General features: G+C 39.6%; 1 protein-coding gene across 6 annotated transcripts; it reads right to left on the reverse strand.

The window, feature by feature from the left end:
* Positions 1-1,390: 1,390 nt before the first annotated feature.
* Positions 1,391-18,428, reverse strand: ING3 (inhibitor of growth family member 3). Of its 6 annotated transcripts, none has more exons than XM_041421025.1 (12): positions 17,791-18,428; positions 17,556-17,627; positions 13,635-13,735; positions 12,210-12,275; positions 9,964-10,060; positions 7,784-7,855; positions 7,384-7,503; positions 5,372-5,430; positions 4,814-5,004; positions 3,482-3,674; positions 2,957-2,995; positions 1,391-2,336 (listed from the first exon to the last, which is right to left on the reverse strand). In XM_041421025.1, exons 1-12 carry the CDS (start codon positions 17,816-17,818, stop codon positions 2,220-2,222), a joined length of 1,155 nt encoding a protein of 384 aa, XP_041276959.1. In that variant the 5' UTR covers positions 17,819-18,428; the 3' UTR covers positions 1,391-2,219. The 6 variants fall into 6 exon arrangements, 5 of the variants coding, with proteins under 5 accessions (XP_041276959.1, XP_041276958.1, XP_041276961.1 ...); XM_041421024.1 differs by having other exon boundaries at positions 5,372-5,529; XM_041421027.1 differs by lacking the exon at positions 17,791-18,428 and adding an exon at positions 13,917-14,139 and having other exon boundaries at positions 5,372-5,529.
* Between the last annotated feature and the right edge of the window lie 269 nt (positions 18,429-18,697).

An 18,697-nucleotide genomic window follows, 5' to 3' on the forward strand; every position in this document is an offset into this window, starting at 1 on the left:
TTCTTTAGCAGTGCGTGTTGGGGATATTGCTATTACTTTTTATTATTCTATTTTGCAAATAGCAGTGTGGATGTCCCAGTCAAGGGATGCCCACTCTTCAACCAGTGCATCACCGATTTTAAAGAAGCTTTAATGAGAGACTTTGCACCGGTACTTGTCCACCTAGGGAAGCATCCAGCAACTCTACTGACCATGAGGCATGAACTCTCTCAATATGTAGCTACTCACACTGCTCAGTGCTTGTACAGTCTAATCACCTCCTGACCAGGCAGCTTCACTTACAGGCTTCCAATTTAGAAAACAAAAGTATGTACAGGTTTTATTGTTCTACATCTTTGACTTATGTGTTGCATTTTTTCCCACATTTTCACATTTGCCCATTTCTGGTTTTTTGACAGAAAATACTAATTTACTAATAAGGGCCAGTTTTTTCCTCTTGTGAGTTCTCTAATTTCTCAAGGAAAAAATAATTTCTATTTCACAATGAAACAGAGATCCAATATTCACACTAAAAATTGAAATTTTATTTTGGATTTGTAGTTTTGGTACCATCAAAGGTATGGTTACCAGCTGAGTGAGAGATTTTGCTGTATAGAGTCTTAATTCTCAAAGGACTTAGTTCTTAGCCTTTGGGACAGACATTCAGTTTAAGGAGGGTCTAGATTACTGGTTGCTTATTTAATTTCAATTTATAGCATGGCACCAGTTTCCCACAAGACAAACACTTTGTTATCTCCACTGTCTCAACAGCCTCACTTAAAACCAGATATTCTAGTCTTCAAGTGTTTTTTTAGACTGAAATTTCCACAGAAATACATACACAGTGGGTTGAGTTCCCAGTTTCAAGGGAGCTTTAGTTAACTGCTCCTTGCTGTTTATTTTCACCGACTTGTATCCTATTCTTTTGCCAAAGTGTATTTATCATCGATAATCACATTTCCCTTCTTTCACATCTACTTTTCCTGAGTTCATGGACTTTAAATGCCTACTTTTTTCATTTTGAAAAAAACATGGTGTGACAGAAGCCTGTTTTCATTCTCTGTACATACTCTTATTACTAATGGACCCATCTGTTTTTATTCCCTTGACACCACTTGCATGGTCATGCAATGGAACTGCTTCCTTCTCTCCCTCTCTTCTCTTCTGGGTCTGCAAAGCTACCACATGACAACCACAGTCTTTCAGCCTAACACAGGGCTGAAGTAAAATCTTTATTTCAAAGGGAAAGCATATTTCTTAATAGTGGAAAGAAGGAGGAAGGAAAAAATAGGCATAAACCCCATCTTCTGTTCAGTGCTGCTGCATTAAAGATCCAGAAAAAAAAAGGAAGTTTGTGAAACCATTTCAGCGAGAGACCTTTTTTTTGACAAATGTACAGGAAACATTAATCTGAGGAGTTGAGGTTCTTTTATTTTACACCTAATACAATTCAAATTTAAAGGATTACTTGCACAAAAAAATAAACACATTTGGTATAAAAATTTATCATCACTTTAACACCTTTTTTTCTTCTTATGGCCCCCGCCTTCTCTGGAGCAGAAACATATAAAGACTAATGGCACAAGTTTGTTGTATTCTACAGCATTTTTTGTTTTTACATACTCAAGTACCCTAAAGGACAACAGCCCGCTGTATACAAGAACCATTTTCTTCAGCCTGCTGAATTAAAGGTTCATAAAGAACCAAAGCTATAAAGGCATTTTAAAAACCACTGTCTCTTTTTCCTTTCAGAAGCACTGACTTTTTGCACTATTAATATACATAGTGTTACGTAACAGCTCTTGAGTACAGTACATGCAGCAGAATATATCTGTTGTATATAAAACATACATTTAAAATCTTGACTTATCGGAATTTTTGGAAGATTGAGTACTTGTAGAATGCCCACTGCTTAGAGAAAATGGTTTGATAGTACAAATATCTGCATATGCTGGCCACTGGAACAATCCAAGGCTCACTGGAATAGTATCTGTAGCACATCAAGGTGCATAAATAATTTACCTACAATATTAAAACACAACTTAGCAAAACCAATAGTTCAAGATCTTATGAGTGCGGGCTGGAGCTAGAAGATCTTTATGGTCCTTTCCAACCATACCATTCTATGATTGCTATGTTACTCTTCAGTGGTTGCAAGGAAGTGTGGTGAGAGTTGCCCCTCCCCTCCCAAGTCCTTTATAAAACCTTTATTATGCAATTTTTTTCCATATGAACAAAACTTATTTATGTCTACTGCCTCTTCTCTTCATTGCAGCTGTACACTGTGGACAGTACCACTTCCCTTTTGGTGCTTCTGTCAGTCCAACACATCCATAGTGGAACCACTCAATAGGGCACTAAAAAAAGAGTTCAAAGAGAAGGTTTGTGACTTGGGGTTTTTTTCAAAATGCGTATCACAAATACAATTCTATGAAAATGAAACACGAAAGGATAGCGTATTCTGCATTTTACAAAAGTCACAGGACAAAATAAGGAAAGGCGAGGAACTGCAACATACACTCAGTACACTAAGAAAAATGATAAAAATTCTAGGAGTGATATATGGACTCACATTACAGAGCAAAGTAAGTATGTTGTGCTTTGAAATAGTTTGACAAAGAAATCTTATCACTCACTTCTGTTTAAATGTAGTTATCTCAGTAAATACATGATTATATTCAACTGTTCTTTGAAAACTTTTTCATTTGAAAAGGACAACTCTTATTAGTAGTGAAATAGCTGAAAATTCACGGAAATACAGGATATTTTGAAGCAGGGCATTTCTTAACCTAGCAAAGGCTGCAGGTTCCTAAAAGAACCTAAGCTGTGTGGAGATATGAGAAGTTTCCTGAAGGATAATTCAAATCATATGCACTTTACTCTAAAAAACTCTACTCAAACTAAAAAAAATGCAACTCCTACAAGCAATAGTTATATGCGCAAGCTGCTCCTGAACCTTTTGAACTTTGTTACTTACATCTTGGTTATCACAGCCTACCATTTCTCCATAGGACACCTAGTAAAATAAGAAAAAAACCCTTAGCAATTAACATTTTGAAAGGGCCAACATTCAAATTTCTTTCTTTGAGGAGATTTTTCATTAATAGCAGTAACAACATTTTCATTTTACTTTTGTTACACAACCCAAACACCACAATGTTTGTAGTGAACTGATTTTCCAAAATTGTTTATGCAAAAGAACATACATCTTCATATTTCAGATTGGATAGAAAACTAAATTCACTGCGACCCCCTCAATTTTTAATTTACTTATTCCTGCAGTCTCCATTGCCAGACTTAAAACTCTCCAAGGATATCACATCACTAAAAAAACTGACTATTTTTAGCTTCAACAGTTTGTTATTCATATCACCAGTAAGTAAACAAAAACAGATCAGAAGAGTAAAAATATAGTTTTTTCAAAATTAGCATTCAGAGAAGGAAGTTCAGCTGCATCAAAACAGCAGCTGTAGTTGTATTTCAATTTGGAGGCCATCCTTACCTGATTACAAATACAGTAACGTGGCTCATTTGGATCATAGGTCCAATCAACCTGGCTATTAGAATCAGACTCTGGTATTACTGCTGTTTGCTGAGACAGTTCTTGTGCCAGCGCAGATGAAGAAGAACATGATGATAGAGAGGAAGAAGAAGATGATGATGAGGACTGCTGACTTGAGGATTTGTTGTTGTTTCTGAGGAAGAGTGAAAAAAAAAGGAAGAAAAGTGATTAATTTTCTGCCAAGAGAAAGAATCACTAAACAAGTACTTTGTTGACTCTGAACTACTGCAGTATGTAAATCCCAAAGCTATCATTCACCATCACATTTAATTCAGCCACTGCAAGCACTGGAATGCACCCACTGTATGCTCTTGGAAAAGGAAACGAGTCATAGCAGCTTACAAGCGCAGGATGTGCTGTTCTAATCAATAGAATTTAACAGCTCTAAACTGTCTAGTGGCTTTAACAAATGCTTTTCTTCATAAAGTTTTCCATCAATAGCCTTGGTGTCAAGTCCTTATAAGAACTGTTACCAATAAAACAGGAATTTACATATAAATAATGTCATATGTCATGTACAATAGATAACTGTTTTGAAGATGACTGATTCTCTGTTAATCTCCGCTCAAGCATCAACAATCACTCCATAGGAATGGTGCCAGAATAAAATTTCTCTGCTTTTGCTTATAGGTCAGACCTGACACCCAAGATATTCATAGATGAAAAATGCTTTTCAAATAGCATTATTAATTGAGTTGTGAACACACACAAATTTGAATGAAGAAAAAAACTCAAGACAATTTAAAAGGATGGGCATTTTGAGACAAATTCTTTCAAGTACAAGTTCTGATTTGTTCAATGTGTTGTGACATTGTGTTGCTGAAAATGTTTTAAAACTTCACTACAATCAGAAATGAAATTCATTTCCTGTTCTAGACCGTCAGTCATTAGGAAGTGTCATGTTTACTTGAAACTGTCATCAAACATCTCCAGATTATTTCAAAACCATCTACAAACCACTGGACAGTAATTCTCAGCAACTACTGTTAGATCAAATCTCTCCAAAACACGGAAAAGTGAGGGAAGAAACTTGATTGCATCTCAGATAAAAAAGCAAATCAGTAGAGTGAGTTTGCTTAAAGAAAAAGAAGTGGGAGGACTAAAGAATACAGCCCTGCACAACAAATGGCCAAGAGGCAGTAACTACCTTCTGCTGATTCTCCCCCCACAGATACTAAATACAATGTACTTCTATTATGGCCCATGACCTTTTAAAAGAAAGCTCATCTGTCTTCAAAGTTATAATTGCAGTCAACAAGTAAGAAAACCTACTTGCTTTTTCTGCCACTTCGTGAATCTGTGGTTGATGAACTTAATGTCTGAGTTAATGTAGATGCCAGAGCTGATGATGAATATCCAGCTGAATCTCTGGACAATGAAAATTCTCTTCCAAGCTGAAAATCATTGTTCTTAAATGCTTCATAGCTGGCTTTTAGACTGGATGTTCGTCTTCCCTCCTTCATCTAAAAGGAATGCTGATACTGTATCAGATTACACAGTAAAGCTCCTACACAAGGCTGCTAACTGCTAATTATATGCACAGGTTCACTCATGACCTTGTTAATGAAATTATGTACAGAAAGCAGTTAAATGTGTGAGAACATCTTCCAGGAAAAGTCAGAAAACAAGCTGTCCCTTTAGGCAACCTATACAGGATGAAACTGTCACATATTAATAAAATCCTAATATAAGAACTGAATCACATCAGCTGAAAGTGACCCTGGGAATTCAGATTAAAAAAAAAAAAAAAAAAAAAAAAAAAAAGCAGTCACTAGCCTTTCTTCTTAATCATAAGCAGATGGCAGAATGACAAGAATATTCTGACATTACCTGTGCCGTGGCTTGCACTGCTTGAGCTGCTGCCATGGTAATTGCACCGGCCCCGGATCCTGAAGATAATGAGCCCAGGTTATATGATGCCAATGGTTGAGAAGAGTTTGTATTGTATGCATTGTTTGAAGAGGATGATGAATTACTGTTTCGACACCCTTGATGAATAGAACACATTTATGAAATTCAAAATGAAACTAAATTCCTTTGCATTTTAAGAAGAGTTATATGACAACCAGTGAAAGAGTAGGAACTCCGTTTACGCATCAGAGCAGTCTAATCATTTGGAAAAAAGGTTTTAAAAGTAATTAGACACACCAGTATTTGTTTATGGGGGAAAAAAAAAGACGTTTGTTCCCTATCTATCCTCATGTGCAAGGAGTCCTTCCAGAATGACAGCTCTCACTATGATACTCAGCTATTGAAGAACAGATGCAGATGCTATACATATGCCTATATTGAAACAATTCTCACCTCTATAATCATCAAGAAGAGGGTAAGAATGATTACACACCCATACTGTTTCTGAAGTAAAACTTTCAACAATCTTAATTCTAAAAACTATAGATCAGTTTTAATGCAACACAATTTCCAGGGTCATCTGCAGAATGACAGCTGCAGAATTTTATTTGCAGCCTCATGTGAAGTTTCTTCAAAAGAAAACTGAAATAGACATGACTGGAATGACTTAAAACTGACTTAAAACATGAGTGAAGTAGTTGACTTACTCTAACTACTTAGTCTTTTATTTTCAGAAAAGAAACTACGAAACCTTAATATTCAGAATACGCAGAAAGGTTTAGATTTTTTTAGTCACTATATACAAAAAGACTTCTCTTTTGACATAAACAACACATGAAAAAAATTTATTTTCAGACCAACTCTTAAAAAAAAGGTGTGAAAATTCCTTTCTCTTACTTTGGAAATTGTTGTATGCATTTTCTTCCCAAAAATAATGCATTGATCTCTTATATTTCTATTACTAGCTGAACAAAACTGTACTGTTATCTTCCTCGAAGTGTAAATAAAAAGAAACAGCCATCATACAGCTGTTAAATGACAACAAAGCAGACACCCTTCATGGAAAACACAGATTAGTAATAATGTCTGCAACTTCTCATGTTTCAAGTGACTGAAAATCCGAGGGAAAGGAATATCAGTCTCTGACTGAAGACTGGCTGAATGGCAGATCCCAGAAGGTCATTATTGATGGCACAGGGTCCAGAAATTCCACAAAGGAAAGTGCAGTGCACCTGGAGAGGAATAATCCCATGCAACAGCACACGCTGTGGGCTGACCCGCTGAAAAGCCACCCTGTGGAGAAGGACCTTAAGGTCCTGGTTGACAACAAACTGTCCCTGAGCCAGCAGTGTTCCCTAGGGGATAAGAAGGCCAAGGGTGTCCTGGAGGTTGAGGGAGGTGATCCTGACCCTCCACTCAGCCCTAGCAAAGCTGCATCTGGAGTGCTGTGTCCCATTCTGGGCTCCTCAGTACAAGAGACATGGAGTTCCTGGAGTGGGTCCAGTAGAATGAAAAAAAGATGATTAAAGTACTGGAGCACCTCCCTTATGAGGAAAGGCTGAGGGAGCTGAGCCTGTTCAGCCTTGAGAAAAGACGACTGAGAGGGGACCCCATCCCTCTCCGTGAGCATCTCAAGGGAGGGTGTCAAGGGAATGGAGCCAGGCTCTGCTTGGTGGTGCTGAGCAACGGGACAAGAGGCAACAAGCAGGACCTGATGCACAGGAAGCTCCACCTGAATATGAGGAAGAACTTCTGTGCAGGTGGCCACACACAGGACAGGTTGCATAGAAGCAAGTTGCCCAGAGAGGCTGTGGATGTGCTCTGGGATGACGCTGCTCAAGCAGGGAGGCTGCACCAGATGATCCACTGAGGTCCCTTCCAACCTCACCTATTCCATGATTCTGTGATTTCAGAAGACTAACTCACAAATATAATTAAGTATCTCTTCTTCTGACTAAAAAGCAATGAAATTGAAAGACAATTAGGATTACCTGGTGTGTTTTCTTTAGAAGCATCTGATGTCAGGGTAGATAGAAGAGCTTCAGATTTAAACTTCTTTTCAGGAACATGATCTGTTGTACCATGGTGAGAAGATGGATTGTGTTTCCTTTCTAAATGAAATAAATGAAGAGAAATGTAGAATCTATTCAGCTTGAAAGTCAAATTATGCTAGCACTTTCAACTAATTCCCACCAGCAAAACCTATTTCATTCTTGCCCTTCTTAACAGACATTATTAGTATTTATTATGCTTTGTTTTCTCCTTGCAATGATGAAGGGAAAAAAGTTCTGAACCATCTTTTTCCTCACACTACTCAACAAAAAGAAAAAAAAAAAAACAAAAAAAACCCCACATAAAAAGTGGCCGTCTTTATAAGTTTCAAATACTTACTCTCTACTGGAGTGTGAGAATGGGAGTGATGGTTATTCACAGGCTGTGCTGGTGTATCCAGCTCCAGAGACCCTAAGAGGGAGGTAAGAAGGACACAAAAATTGAGAGTTGGCACCATTTTAACTTTTATGTACTAAAGGGATCTTTAAAATATTAACCAAATCACAATGCAGTTATATTTATTTTAATCAGAACAATTTTTGCTGGAGTTGAAACCCTTTCTACAGTACAACCAGGAACTAGTGAGATTAGTTCTCAAATAAAAATTGACAACTGCTACTGTCCAACTGTTGAAATCAAGAACTTAAAATCAAGGCAAATAAGAAGAACCAACAACACTGCCCTCACCAAGCTACTTAATCAAATGAGTTGCAGAATGGCTGCACCAAAAGTACTGACAATCTACACCAGTATGAACTGAAGACTGAACAATGTAAACTGTATAAAAAAGGCACCTTGTCCCACTGAGTCTACCTTGTCATATTCAGTCAAAACTCAAGAAAACAGCAGTTTCATCTTTCAAGTTGATTTAACATTCCAAAGAAAGGGCTGCAGATCATGATCCAGATTTTTTTAACGTCCAAAATACATAGAGCAACAATACAAATAAAAACAAAACAAAAGAACTCACAAAACCAACAAAACAACAATAAACCCCACCCCCATCCTCCCCCCCCAAAAAAAGGAAAAAGTCAGACAGGCATAAATCCAAGTATATGTCTAAGAATAACATCTACTGTAAGATGAGGCTAATCACAGTATAGGAGAGACTCTGATGATAAATTTGGAACAATATACAATATTTTGTTCATCAATCTCTAACAAAAAGATTTTGAAGTAGTTGCAATACCTACCAACTTACATTTACACAGAAGACAAAACAAGAAAGCAATTCACATTCATTTTTCAAAATCTGTTGCCTCAGCATTTCTTTACCTCTTCCAGTGCTTTCAAAAAGCACTGAAATACATGAGTAATACATAAATATTACAAAAGTTTAAATATAATTATTCTAGAAGAGGATCAAAGCATAAGGAGCTATTTTGGCTGAGAGGACTTCAATCACGTTATGAACTTGCCCAAAGGCTGCCCTCTGGTGGGACTTCAACCTCATGTATTTACTTACTCTGAAAGCCAAAAATGTTAAGTCTCCTACTTTTAGCTTTATTTAAAACCAAACAAGGAAAAAAAACCCTCAAACCAAACAAACCTTAAAGATGTAACATGCAGTCTAGTGCTTCTCTATTTTGATTTCTTGAAATCCTATCTAGCGACCTCTCCAAACACATAGTTCAACAGAAGGTAGCACCACATCCTAAAACCAACTGGTATTTAAACTAAACCAAACCAGTCCTTTTCTGCAATTGCTAGTTAATTAATAGCATTTAGAGTTTTCTTATATTGTGCCCAAACTCCCAGCTTATACAACACAGATACAACAAGTTCCAAGAAAGACTGCTTATTCCTAATATTCCCAACTGACTTAAGTCAATTTTCAGTATCTTTGGCTATGAAGACAGCCACTGCCTCCATAATCACAGTTACATCAACTTAGACATTTATCACATTCAAATTTGAATTTGATGTCTAAATGCTGATATGTACAGAAAAGACAGATTCTTCTACACCAAGCTGGCAAAAAAAGCTGTAACTTTACATTTTTATTCACATTCTAACAACCAGCATGGTTATATTTAACATGCAGGTTTCTTACCTAAAATGCTTTTCCTTCACTGGCCCGTTATAGAACAACCCATTATTGCCCCTTTAAAATGGAAAACCACCCAGTACATGCAAAACTAAAGTAATGACCCTCCTTAGTTTGCTGGCAATGAGTACAAGGAAGAAATGTTACCCTTGTAACTGGGTAGATGGCAAAAGTACTTGGCTGAATACCTACAACCATTAAAAACAGGTTTAAAGAATTATGTATCTTACTGTAAAAATTCACAGGGACAACAGTTGTGTGAAAAAATTATCCTACTTACTCAAATGTATTTTGATTTCACTGGTATAAATTGAGGTTGAAACTAAAATTTGAGAGTGGTTTAAACTAAAATTTCAAAGTGGGTTAAAACATGGGTGAAAATACTGGCAGCTACTAACAAGAGTATGATCCTTTAATTCTGCAAATTGACAGAAAGTCTGTCAAGTTCTTAAAGAAAATCATGCATACTTACGTCTCTCTAATATTTCTGTAATTCCAGCATTATCTGCTTCAAGTTCCATTTTAAATTTAGCAAGTTCCTGGTCCAACTTTCTCAAATGACGGTCTACCTGTTTGTTAGACAAAGCAAAATAAATAGCACCCAATTCTGGAACATGAATATCTACATTCTTAATCTCATGCTTGCTAAGTATTTCCCTTCCAGCAATTTTGTGCCATGCAGCACTAAGCACAATAACACACAGAAGGGATGTTCTTGGTCACCTCCATTTCCCTCTCTCAGCAGAGACACTGCTGTTAAAACCAAAATAGCATAGGGAAAGCTCCAAGACACTTCTTTTCAGAAATAAAGATGAAGAAGACTTGGAGGTGCTCTGGTTATGCAAACTTAAAGGGGAAGAGAAAGAACAGTACATGACATGGACTTCAGCAGAAATTCAGCTGCTCTGGGGAAATTGCAAGTTCTGAACTGAAACGTGTGCAATTTGTGTGCCACTATAAACACCAATAAATTTGGTGTGTACTGAGTCTCAACTGAAAGTGGAGACTCCCATGTCATTCAGCAAAATATGACGTGCTCTTGGGCATTACAAATTAATCAAAAAAATTCTCAACTCACTATCATGAAAAGAAACACTACATTCCAAATGCTTTCTACATCTGTAATCATACAGCAAAATTTACCCATCTTTATTAAAAACTGGGAGGTTTTTCCAGTTACCAGCTAAGCAAAAGAGAAGGGACAGTTCCAACTTCTAGAACAAACTTTTGCCTAGTTGTAGTGAAACTAATGCAGTTGTTTTATGTCTTCTATATTTGAGCGTAGTCTGACTTGCATGTTCTGTTCTCTTGAGAAATGTAAAATAAATAAACTTTAAATCATGTGCCATCCCCCTCTGGGTCTGGCCATCCATCCAATTTTTCACCCAATGAACAATGCACCTGCCCAAGGCATGAGCAGCCAGTTTCTCCAGAAGAGTGCTGTAGGAAACAGTGTCAAAGGCTTTACTAAAAGTCCAGGTAGGCAACATCCATAGCCTTTCCCTCATGTACTAAGTAGGTCACTTCAATATTGAAGATCAGGTCAGTCAAATAAGACCACTTTTCCTAAACCTACGTGCCTGGGCCTGATTCCCTGGTTGTCCTGCTTGTGCTATGTCATGACAGTCAGGATGATCTGCTCCATGACCTTCCCCAGCACTGAAGTCAGCTTGGCAGGCCCTCACTTCCCTAGATGCTCTTTCTGCCCCTTGTTGTACATGGACATTACATTGCTAATTTCCAGCCAACTGGGACCTCTGGTAAACACCCAAAAGTGGCTCAGTGACCTTTTCCACCATCTCCTCAGTGGGGAGGATCCCATCACAGCCCTAGCCTTGTGTGTGTCTAAGTGGCACAGCAGGTTGCTGACCTCACTTGAGTTAGGGGGACTTCATTCTGCTCCCCACTCACTTCTTGCAGCTCAGGGGGCTGGGTACCCTGAGAACAACAGATCTTGTTATTAAATATTGCAGCAATGAAGGCCATTAAGTATCTCTGCAGTTTCTTCATCCTCCATCACTATGTTTACCTCTGTATCCAGTAAAGGATGGGTATTTTCCACAGCCCTTCTTTTACTGCTGATACATTTTTAAAAATATTTTTGTCTTTTAAAAATATTTTTGTCTTTCACAGAAGTAACCAGATAAAGTTTGACCTGGGCTTTGGCCCTTGTAATTATTTCCCCACATAACCTCATTAAATCCTTGTAGTCCTCTCGAGTTGGCTGCCCATTCTTCCCAAGGTGATAAACTCTTTTTTCTCCCCCAAATTAAAGAGAAGCCAAAGCTCTGTATTTAGCCAGGGTGGTCTTCTTCCTTGCTGGCTTCTCCTTTAGGGATGGGCTGCTCCTATACATTTAAGATTTTCTTCTGGAAGAATGTCCAGCCTTCCTAGACTCCTGGGATCACATCACATCCCTTGTGATGCCTAGATCCTGGCATCTCAAGGGATTCTCTCAACCAGTCTCCTAAACAGGCTGAAACCATGCATTAAAATCTTATGATTTCTAATTCTATTTCTCTGTTTTATATTTAAGTGACACTTACTACCCAAAATTCTTAAAACTCAATAAAATGTTTCTTTCACCAGCAAAGCATCTGTATGCAGACAACATAAAAGTACTGCACACTGCAGCACGACTGCAGTGCATATCAAAATGCTTAGAACTTCTTAGGGCACAAATTTAGGTGATTCACCACAAGTCTTGTATCCACTTACCAGATCATATATTTGATTAGCCAGTTGCACTTTTTCATCTGCATCTTCCAAAGCCTTATAATAATCCTGTTATGAAGAGAATATTTTTTAAAATATGAATGTAACAGAATTCATTTCAGTAAGTTTAAGCTGCTGTTATGAAGCAGAAAATATAAGTCAAAACGACAAATTTAAGTCAGTTTTCAGAAAGACTGAAATTTTACTGTAAACAACAATCATCTGAATTTTAAATGAGAGATATTATTTATATCAACTTATTTTCCCTGTGTTAGAAAAAGCCAAATTACAAGAAGGAGACACCTCCTACTAGAGTGATACTTAGATTTCTGCAAGAAATGCTACAAGAAATTAAACAATCTTGGGTTTATTTTATATTACACAGCATCATGTAATGGACTTAAGAGGGTGTCTTTTATTGCAGAACCACAACAAATCCTTCTGCTCTTAAAAATGATGCTGAAGTACTCTGTGGGGAGGCCTTTCCAGCACTCTAGTTAAACAGAGATAATATTGTATATAATTTAAATTACTTTAAAGTAAGTTCCTCTAACTCATAAGTGCATTCTAAATAATTTGAATAAAACAATCCAAAAGCCTCCTCTAATCAATGAAAATTCACAGACAAAAATTTATTTTAAAAAAGGTATGTTTTGAAATGCTTTTACTTTAGATTTGAACAGATTTTACTGCCTTTTAATTCTCAATTTCCACTGAATAGTATCTTCCATGAAAACTACTTGAAATTTTGATTCAACTAAAGTCAACAGAAAATTTTTGATTTATTCTAGTGGAGTCAGAGCTCTGACCTTTTTCTTTTTTAGAATTTAAAAACCTATTTGCATTAATTAAAGAAGAAAACAACCCTTACCCAAATTATCGGCTGAAGTAGCCTCTGTTGAAGACTACAAAGGAATTTCTCCTGACAAAATGATGGACTACATTGCTAAAAATACCATCACCAATGTTCAAGTACTGAAGGATAACACAACCACATTAATATTCATGTTCTTACTCCTCCCTTTCTCAAGCTAAATAGACCATATGTAGAAGGACATAGGCAGAAAACCACAGGAAATGCTGAATCTAAGCTTGAAAAATGTCCTCTAAAAGAAAGGACAACTTCACGTCACACAAACAGAAATAAAAAATCTGAGCTCAAATTTTAGTACCAGGCTTCCTCACCATTTCAGGATTACACTTTTTTAAATGCTAGCAAGTGCTCAGTAAAACTTCAGAGAAATTCTTGATCAAAGAAACCTTTCACTCACTTTCCTCCTCCAAGGTAAGTTCCATCCACCTCTATGAAAGCCCAAGGGAAGGCACAGTTCTGAACACTTAAATCTTCCATCAATCATAAACTATTTTTTCCTAAGGTTGTCTTAGTTTGCAAAAGAAAAATCTGACCCACTCTTATGATATCCTTACTTTTTTGATTGATGTCATTTGTTCTTCTCTCCATTCAGGTTTGTTTTTCTTTGCATTCATAAAAAATTCATTTACCCTCTGCTCAAGCTGATCCATTGCATCTGTAGCACAGGAAAAGAGTGAGACAAATGTTATTTTCTCATGTACATAAACATTAGAAAATAAGGGGAATTTTTTTTCTCAAACAAAGTTGACAGGACTGAGGTGCAAACTATTAGAGAGGAAAAAAAAGAAAAAACCAAAACAACCAAGCAACAGTGGACAGCGGAGGGAAATATTTACCTTAATTTCCAAGAAGCAGAATTGCATTCTGGTAGGATTCTCATCAAGGTTCTTGTGCTCTCCAGCATGGGACAGGCAGGACTCCAAGTTCTAAAGGTTTTTTGTCCCTAAGAGCAGTGGTAGTGACTTAAAGCACGACCCAAACTCCTCACCCAGGGCTCTAGACTGCTGACTTTGGAACATTCTAGCCAGTTACAAACTGAGCAGGAAACAAAATGTTCTCCTAAGAGAAACAGTCAAATACAAAACCAAATAATTGAAAAAAATTAGTGTCTCAAAAAGGTAGACCAACTGAAGAGCAAAGTCACTTCCTTTAAGTCCAGGGCCTCTCCACTGTTTGCTAGGAAGGGTCAGGGCAAATTGAAAGTGCTCACAAATTATTCCCTCCACCCCCAGAGGAGTAAATGCACTGATGAACTATTATTTGGATGGGATTCTCACTTTCATGAAGTTGAGAAATATCATAAGGGGAAAAAAATAAAACCACCCATTTTCTAACATTAACTATCTCCAGAAAGGAAAATGTCAACCACAAGCTATTTTTTTCATTGTTTATTGAGACAGGAACAGGGATTCCCTTCCCTATCCTCTCCACCCTTCTCCCACTGAGATTACTATTTCAACAGCTGGACACTTGTGCACTTAACAGCTTGCACATTTCCAAAAACATGCAGCTGCCTCAGTCAAACTAGCTTGGAGCTTGGACAGCCTTGCTAGCGTCAGGACAGATGACAGTACTGAAGTTTGTTTCCCAGCATTCTCAGTGACATTGCCCAGCTATCAGTTTTAAATTAAATGTGACAATGCACAAATCACCTACAAACTTCAGGCTCTGGGTGCAGAACACCTAAGACACTTTCCAGAAACCACCATTAAAACTGGATCACATTTTGCCAAAACAAAATGTGAATTAATTAATCAGTTCAAAAAGCTCATGAAACCCTAAGTATGATTTACTCTGAGAATCCAAGAGGCCAAGGTTTTTCCCAACTCTGTGAAAATTCACAGCTAGAACTGTTTATATAAATAACCAAAAATCATTCATACTCAATGATCAAAAATATAAATAAATTTTCTTTCTACTGGGAACATTACGGATCAAAACCAACGGAATCTAACAACTGACTGGACAGAGCACTATTAATCCCAAGCCATAACTGCTGTGACTTAAGTTCACATCAATTCTATTTAGACCCAGACTAACAAAGTAGTCGAACAGTTCTGGAGTAAAACAGGCTAAAAAATGAGCATTTTCCACTTGCACCAGGTAGAGAAGTGCCACCTCTCTGGCTTCTTAACCACTGTTAAGAAGCCAGAGAGGCAAGCAAGAAGCACACACTCTGTAAGGAGGCTTCTCAAATCTCTGCTCTTTGACCAAATGACTCTAATTTGGTCCAAAAAGCCAAAAGACAAAATGTTCTATCTCCTATTCTCTGAGCACAAACACCTTAACTGTTATTCTAGTGGCTCCATAAAGAAGAAATGATAAAAAGTATCTTCTCTCTTCACTTTTTATTGAGGACATGTTATCAGTCTCTGTGAACTGCCTAGGGCAAAATTTCCACAGAAACATGGTCTCTCCTGAAAGAGCAGAAAAGGCAAAGCCAAGTTCAGGTCAGATCTATCAATTATATGGAAAGTTCTCTCTGCTACACTCAAGTTCATCCATTTTTTCTTGTGATTCTATATTCTGAGATACTAATTTCTTAGATCAAATTTCCCAAGAGTTGCCAAAACTATGAGAACAGTCTTTTTTCCAGATATTGACATTTTACCATGAAATCCTGATAATCCATGATTTTAACTTAAACAGAGAAACACATTTTATGCTTCATGTGGAGCTCAGTTAAAGCTCAAGAGTCAAGTCCCAACTCAGACAATCTTTGCTTTTTCCACAGCAATCTTATCAGAATATACAGCAGATAGATCTGGTTTATTGTTTCTTCCAACTACAAACAGCAGAACCTGCCTCATTGGGAGTCAATGTGGTCCAAACAGGGCAAAATACAAAGTCAACAATGACACTAAAGGAGAGCGGCAGAGATATCTCTAAATTACAAATCCTGTAGATTTCTAGGACAGCATCACTCTTCAAAGTACTGCTTTCAAGTACTTCTCAGACACCACACAACCTCCAGGTTTGCATGTAGTGTTCATCATGCAGCTGGGCAAGTGATGCTGAAGAGGTGCTAGCCCAGAAGTTTCATAAAGATCTTTGGATACCCTGCCAATCACTGCACAATAACTACAGAAGTACCAAGGTGTGAGAATTTTTTTCTCTACACTTAAGGTTGGTCCTAGTATACAATATTCACTGTCATTTAGTACTTCCAGTAATACAACATGGAATGTTATTTGTCATTTTCAGTTAAAGCAGAGGAAATTACAAACTGCTGTCTTGACACTGCCAGCTGCCTCAAGTTCTCAAGCACACCTAAAAAACCCTTACTATTTTGTTTGTCTTCTTATGGAACAGAAGTAAAATTTGTGAACTTATTCCAAACTATCCAAGTCAGGGCTCACCTCCCTCATGCTCCCTGGAGATAGCAACTTCAGTGGTGCTATGTACCAGAAGGAGCCATGACAGTTCCCACAACTTTAAGCACTGAACCCAAGACAACACTTACGTGATAATATACCAAATAAAATCCTATATTTGGTATAGACAATTCTACATGTGTCAATAAGGCCTGTTAAACAGACCTGCTGGGTCCACTGAAGTAAATATTCAATGGAAAGCACTTTAAAGTATTAGAGAACTGCTCCCACTTAGTACTGCATTTTGTATTCCCAAACAGTATTCCCTTGTTACTTCAATCTCTTTCTCTCATTCCCCTTTAAAATAACCTGGCCCTTCTATATTGATGACTGCTCTCATCTTTTGTGCAGTAGCAGCTTCATTAATGAATACTTTGAATCACAGTTATAGATAACCATATTAATTGTGTGTTAAATGACTGCAACAGCTACCCAGAGTGTTACAGGACACCTAAGTCCCAGAGGAGATTGCATTAAGAAAGATTAAATGGCAATGCAGCCTGAAAACAGCCTAAGGCAGTGCATTAGATCAGGATATAAGCAGAGATACAAAAGTGATCTACAAAGAAACCTGAAGTGTATTTATATTTTGTATAAAATACATATTTATACAAAAGTAGGCATTTATATAAAACAGAATTAGTATAAAACCGGAAGTATAAAGTGTATTTGGTTGCATGTCAGCTAGGGCACAAAGGGCCGAGCAAACGGCACCTTCCCATGTTATTATTAGGGAGCTGGCTGGAAAGTTTCAGGGAGAGCATGCCGCTGCCTGCTGGAAGGAGCGAGACATAACTCATGTTCCAAGCCACCATCACTGCTCTTAGGGATCAAAAATCTAAAGAGTTTGGGACGTGCCACGGAAAATGCCTTTGGGAGCAGCACAAGCCCGGAAGGCAGCTCGGCCGGGGCCGTCCTTGCGGCGCGGCGCGGCGGGCGGGGCCGTAGGGCGGGCCGGGGGCTGCCGCCACAGCGCCAGGGCGCGCGCCCGCCCCTCGCCTGGCGCGGCGCTCGGCACTCGCCGCCCGCGGGAGACGACGAGACGCCCCCGGGCCGAGCGGGGCTGCGAGAGCCGGGGCAGGGCTGGCGGGACTCACGTACTCTGCACCTGCAGGTCCATCTCGCGCATCTCGGTGAACCTGTCGCGCAGATCCATGGGAAGCTGCTCGATCACTGCGGGGACACGGGGGAGCGGGAGAGAGGGGGGAGGGAGGGAGCCAGTCAGTCACTCGCTGCCGTGGGGGAGGGGGGGCGCCGCCTCCTCGCCGCGGCTTCCCCGGCTCCCCCGCACCGGCCGTGCCCGGCCGCCCGGCGCCCCCGCCGCGCACACACTCACTCTCCAGATAGTCCTCCAGGTACAGCATGGCGGCGGCCGGGCCCGCGCCCAGGGGCTGCTCGAGAGCGGGCGCTCGTCCCTTCCAATATGGCGCCGCCGCCAACAACACCAGCGCCTCGACTCAGCGAAAACAACATTGGCGGCGGACGGCGCTCGCCGCGGCCGCGCCGCGATTGGCTGCTCGCGCCGCTGACGCACCCGCGGCCCGCGCTCTGCCGCGCGGCCTCACGGGAAGCGTAGTCTGCGCCCGGGGAGCTGCGGGGAGGCTGTGCGTCCTGCCCCGCGCTGTCGTTCCGGCTGGTCCGCGGTCATGCCCGCGATCCTCGGAGCATTCCCGCGGTCCGGGCCTATTCCCACGATCCTTAGGGCATTCCCGCCTCACAGGACCCGCAGAACTCTTGTCCGGGAGCAGCTTTCGGCCCTCCGGAGCGTCCCCCGCGCGACCGCAGCGCCGCAAGTGCGGCGAGCAGGAAGGGAAAACTTGCAGCTTCTTGGCCAGTCTCGAGGCTTTTGTTTGTCCGGTGTTGTTCTAAGTGCTCGCAGCCGGCAGTAGTGCATTAAAAGCGTAAGAAACGGCAAAACTAATGAAATTGCTTCGGTCCGTGAACTCTCACGGCACAAGGTGAAAAAGCTGCTCCGTTCAGACAGGTCACGGGTACGGCCAGCCTCAGGAGGGGAGAAACGTGCCCTTTGGGATTGCTGATCGGAGTGTAACACCAAAACCGGCCGACAGCAGTGATTGCCATCCCGTTACAATACTCCTTGCAGTAATTCGCTTTCACGTGTTTGGGACTGGGTTTTTTCACACAGTTTTGTTCCCCCAAATAGTCTTTTTCATCTGTCTTCTACTGCTGTTATTTACTGCTTTAAGCATGGACTGATGGATTTATCCAGACATGTTTTTTGC

This window comes from Onychostruthus taczanowskii, unplaced genomic scaffold (assembly GCF_017590055.1).
Source record: "Onychostruthus taczanowskii isolate IOZ18803 unplaced genomic scaffold, ASM1759005v1 scaffold68, whole genome shotgun sequence".
Lineage (NCBI taxonomy): Eukaryota > Metazoa > Chordata > Aves > Passeriformes > Passeridae > Onychostruthus > Onychostruthus taczanowskii.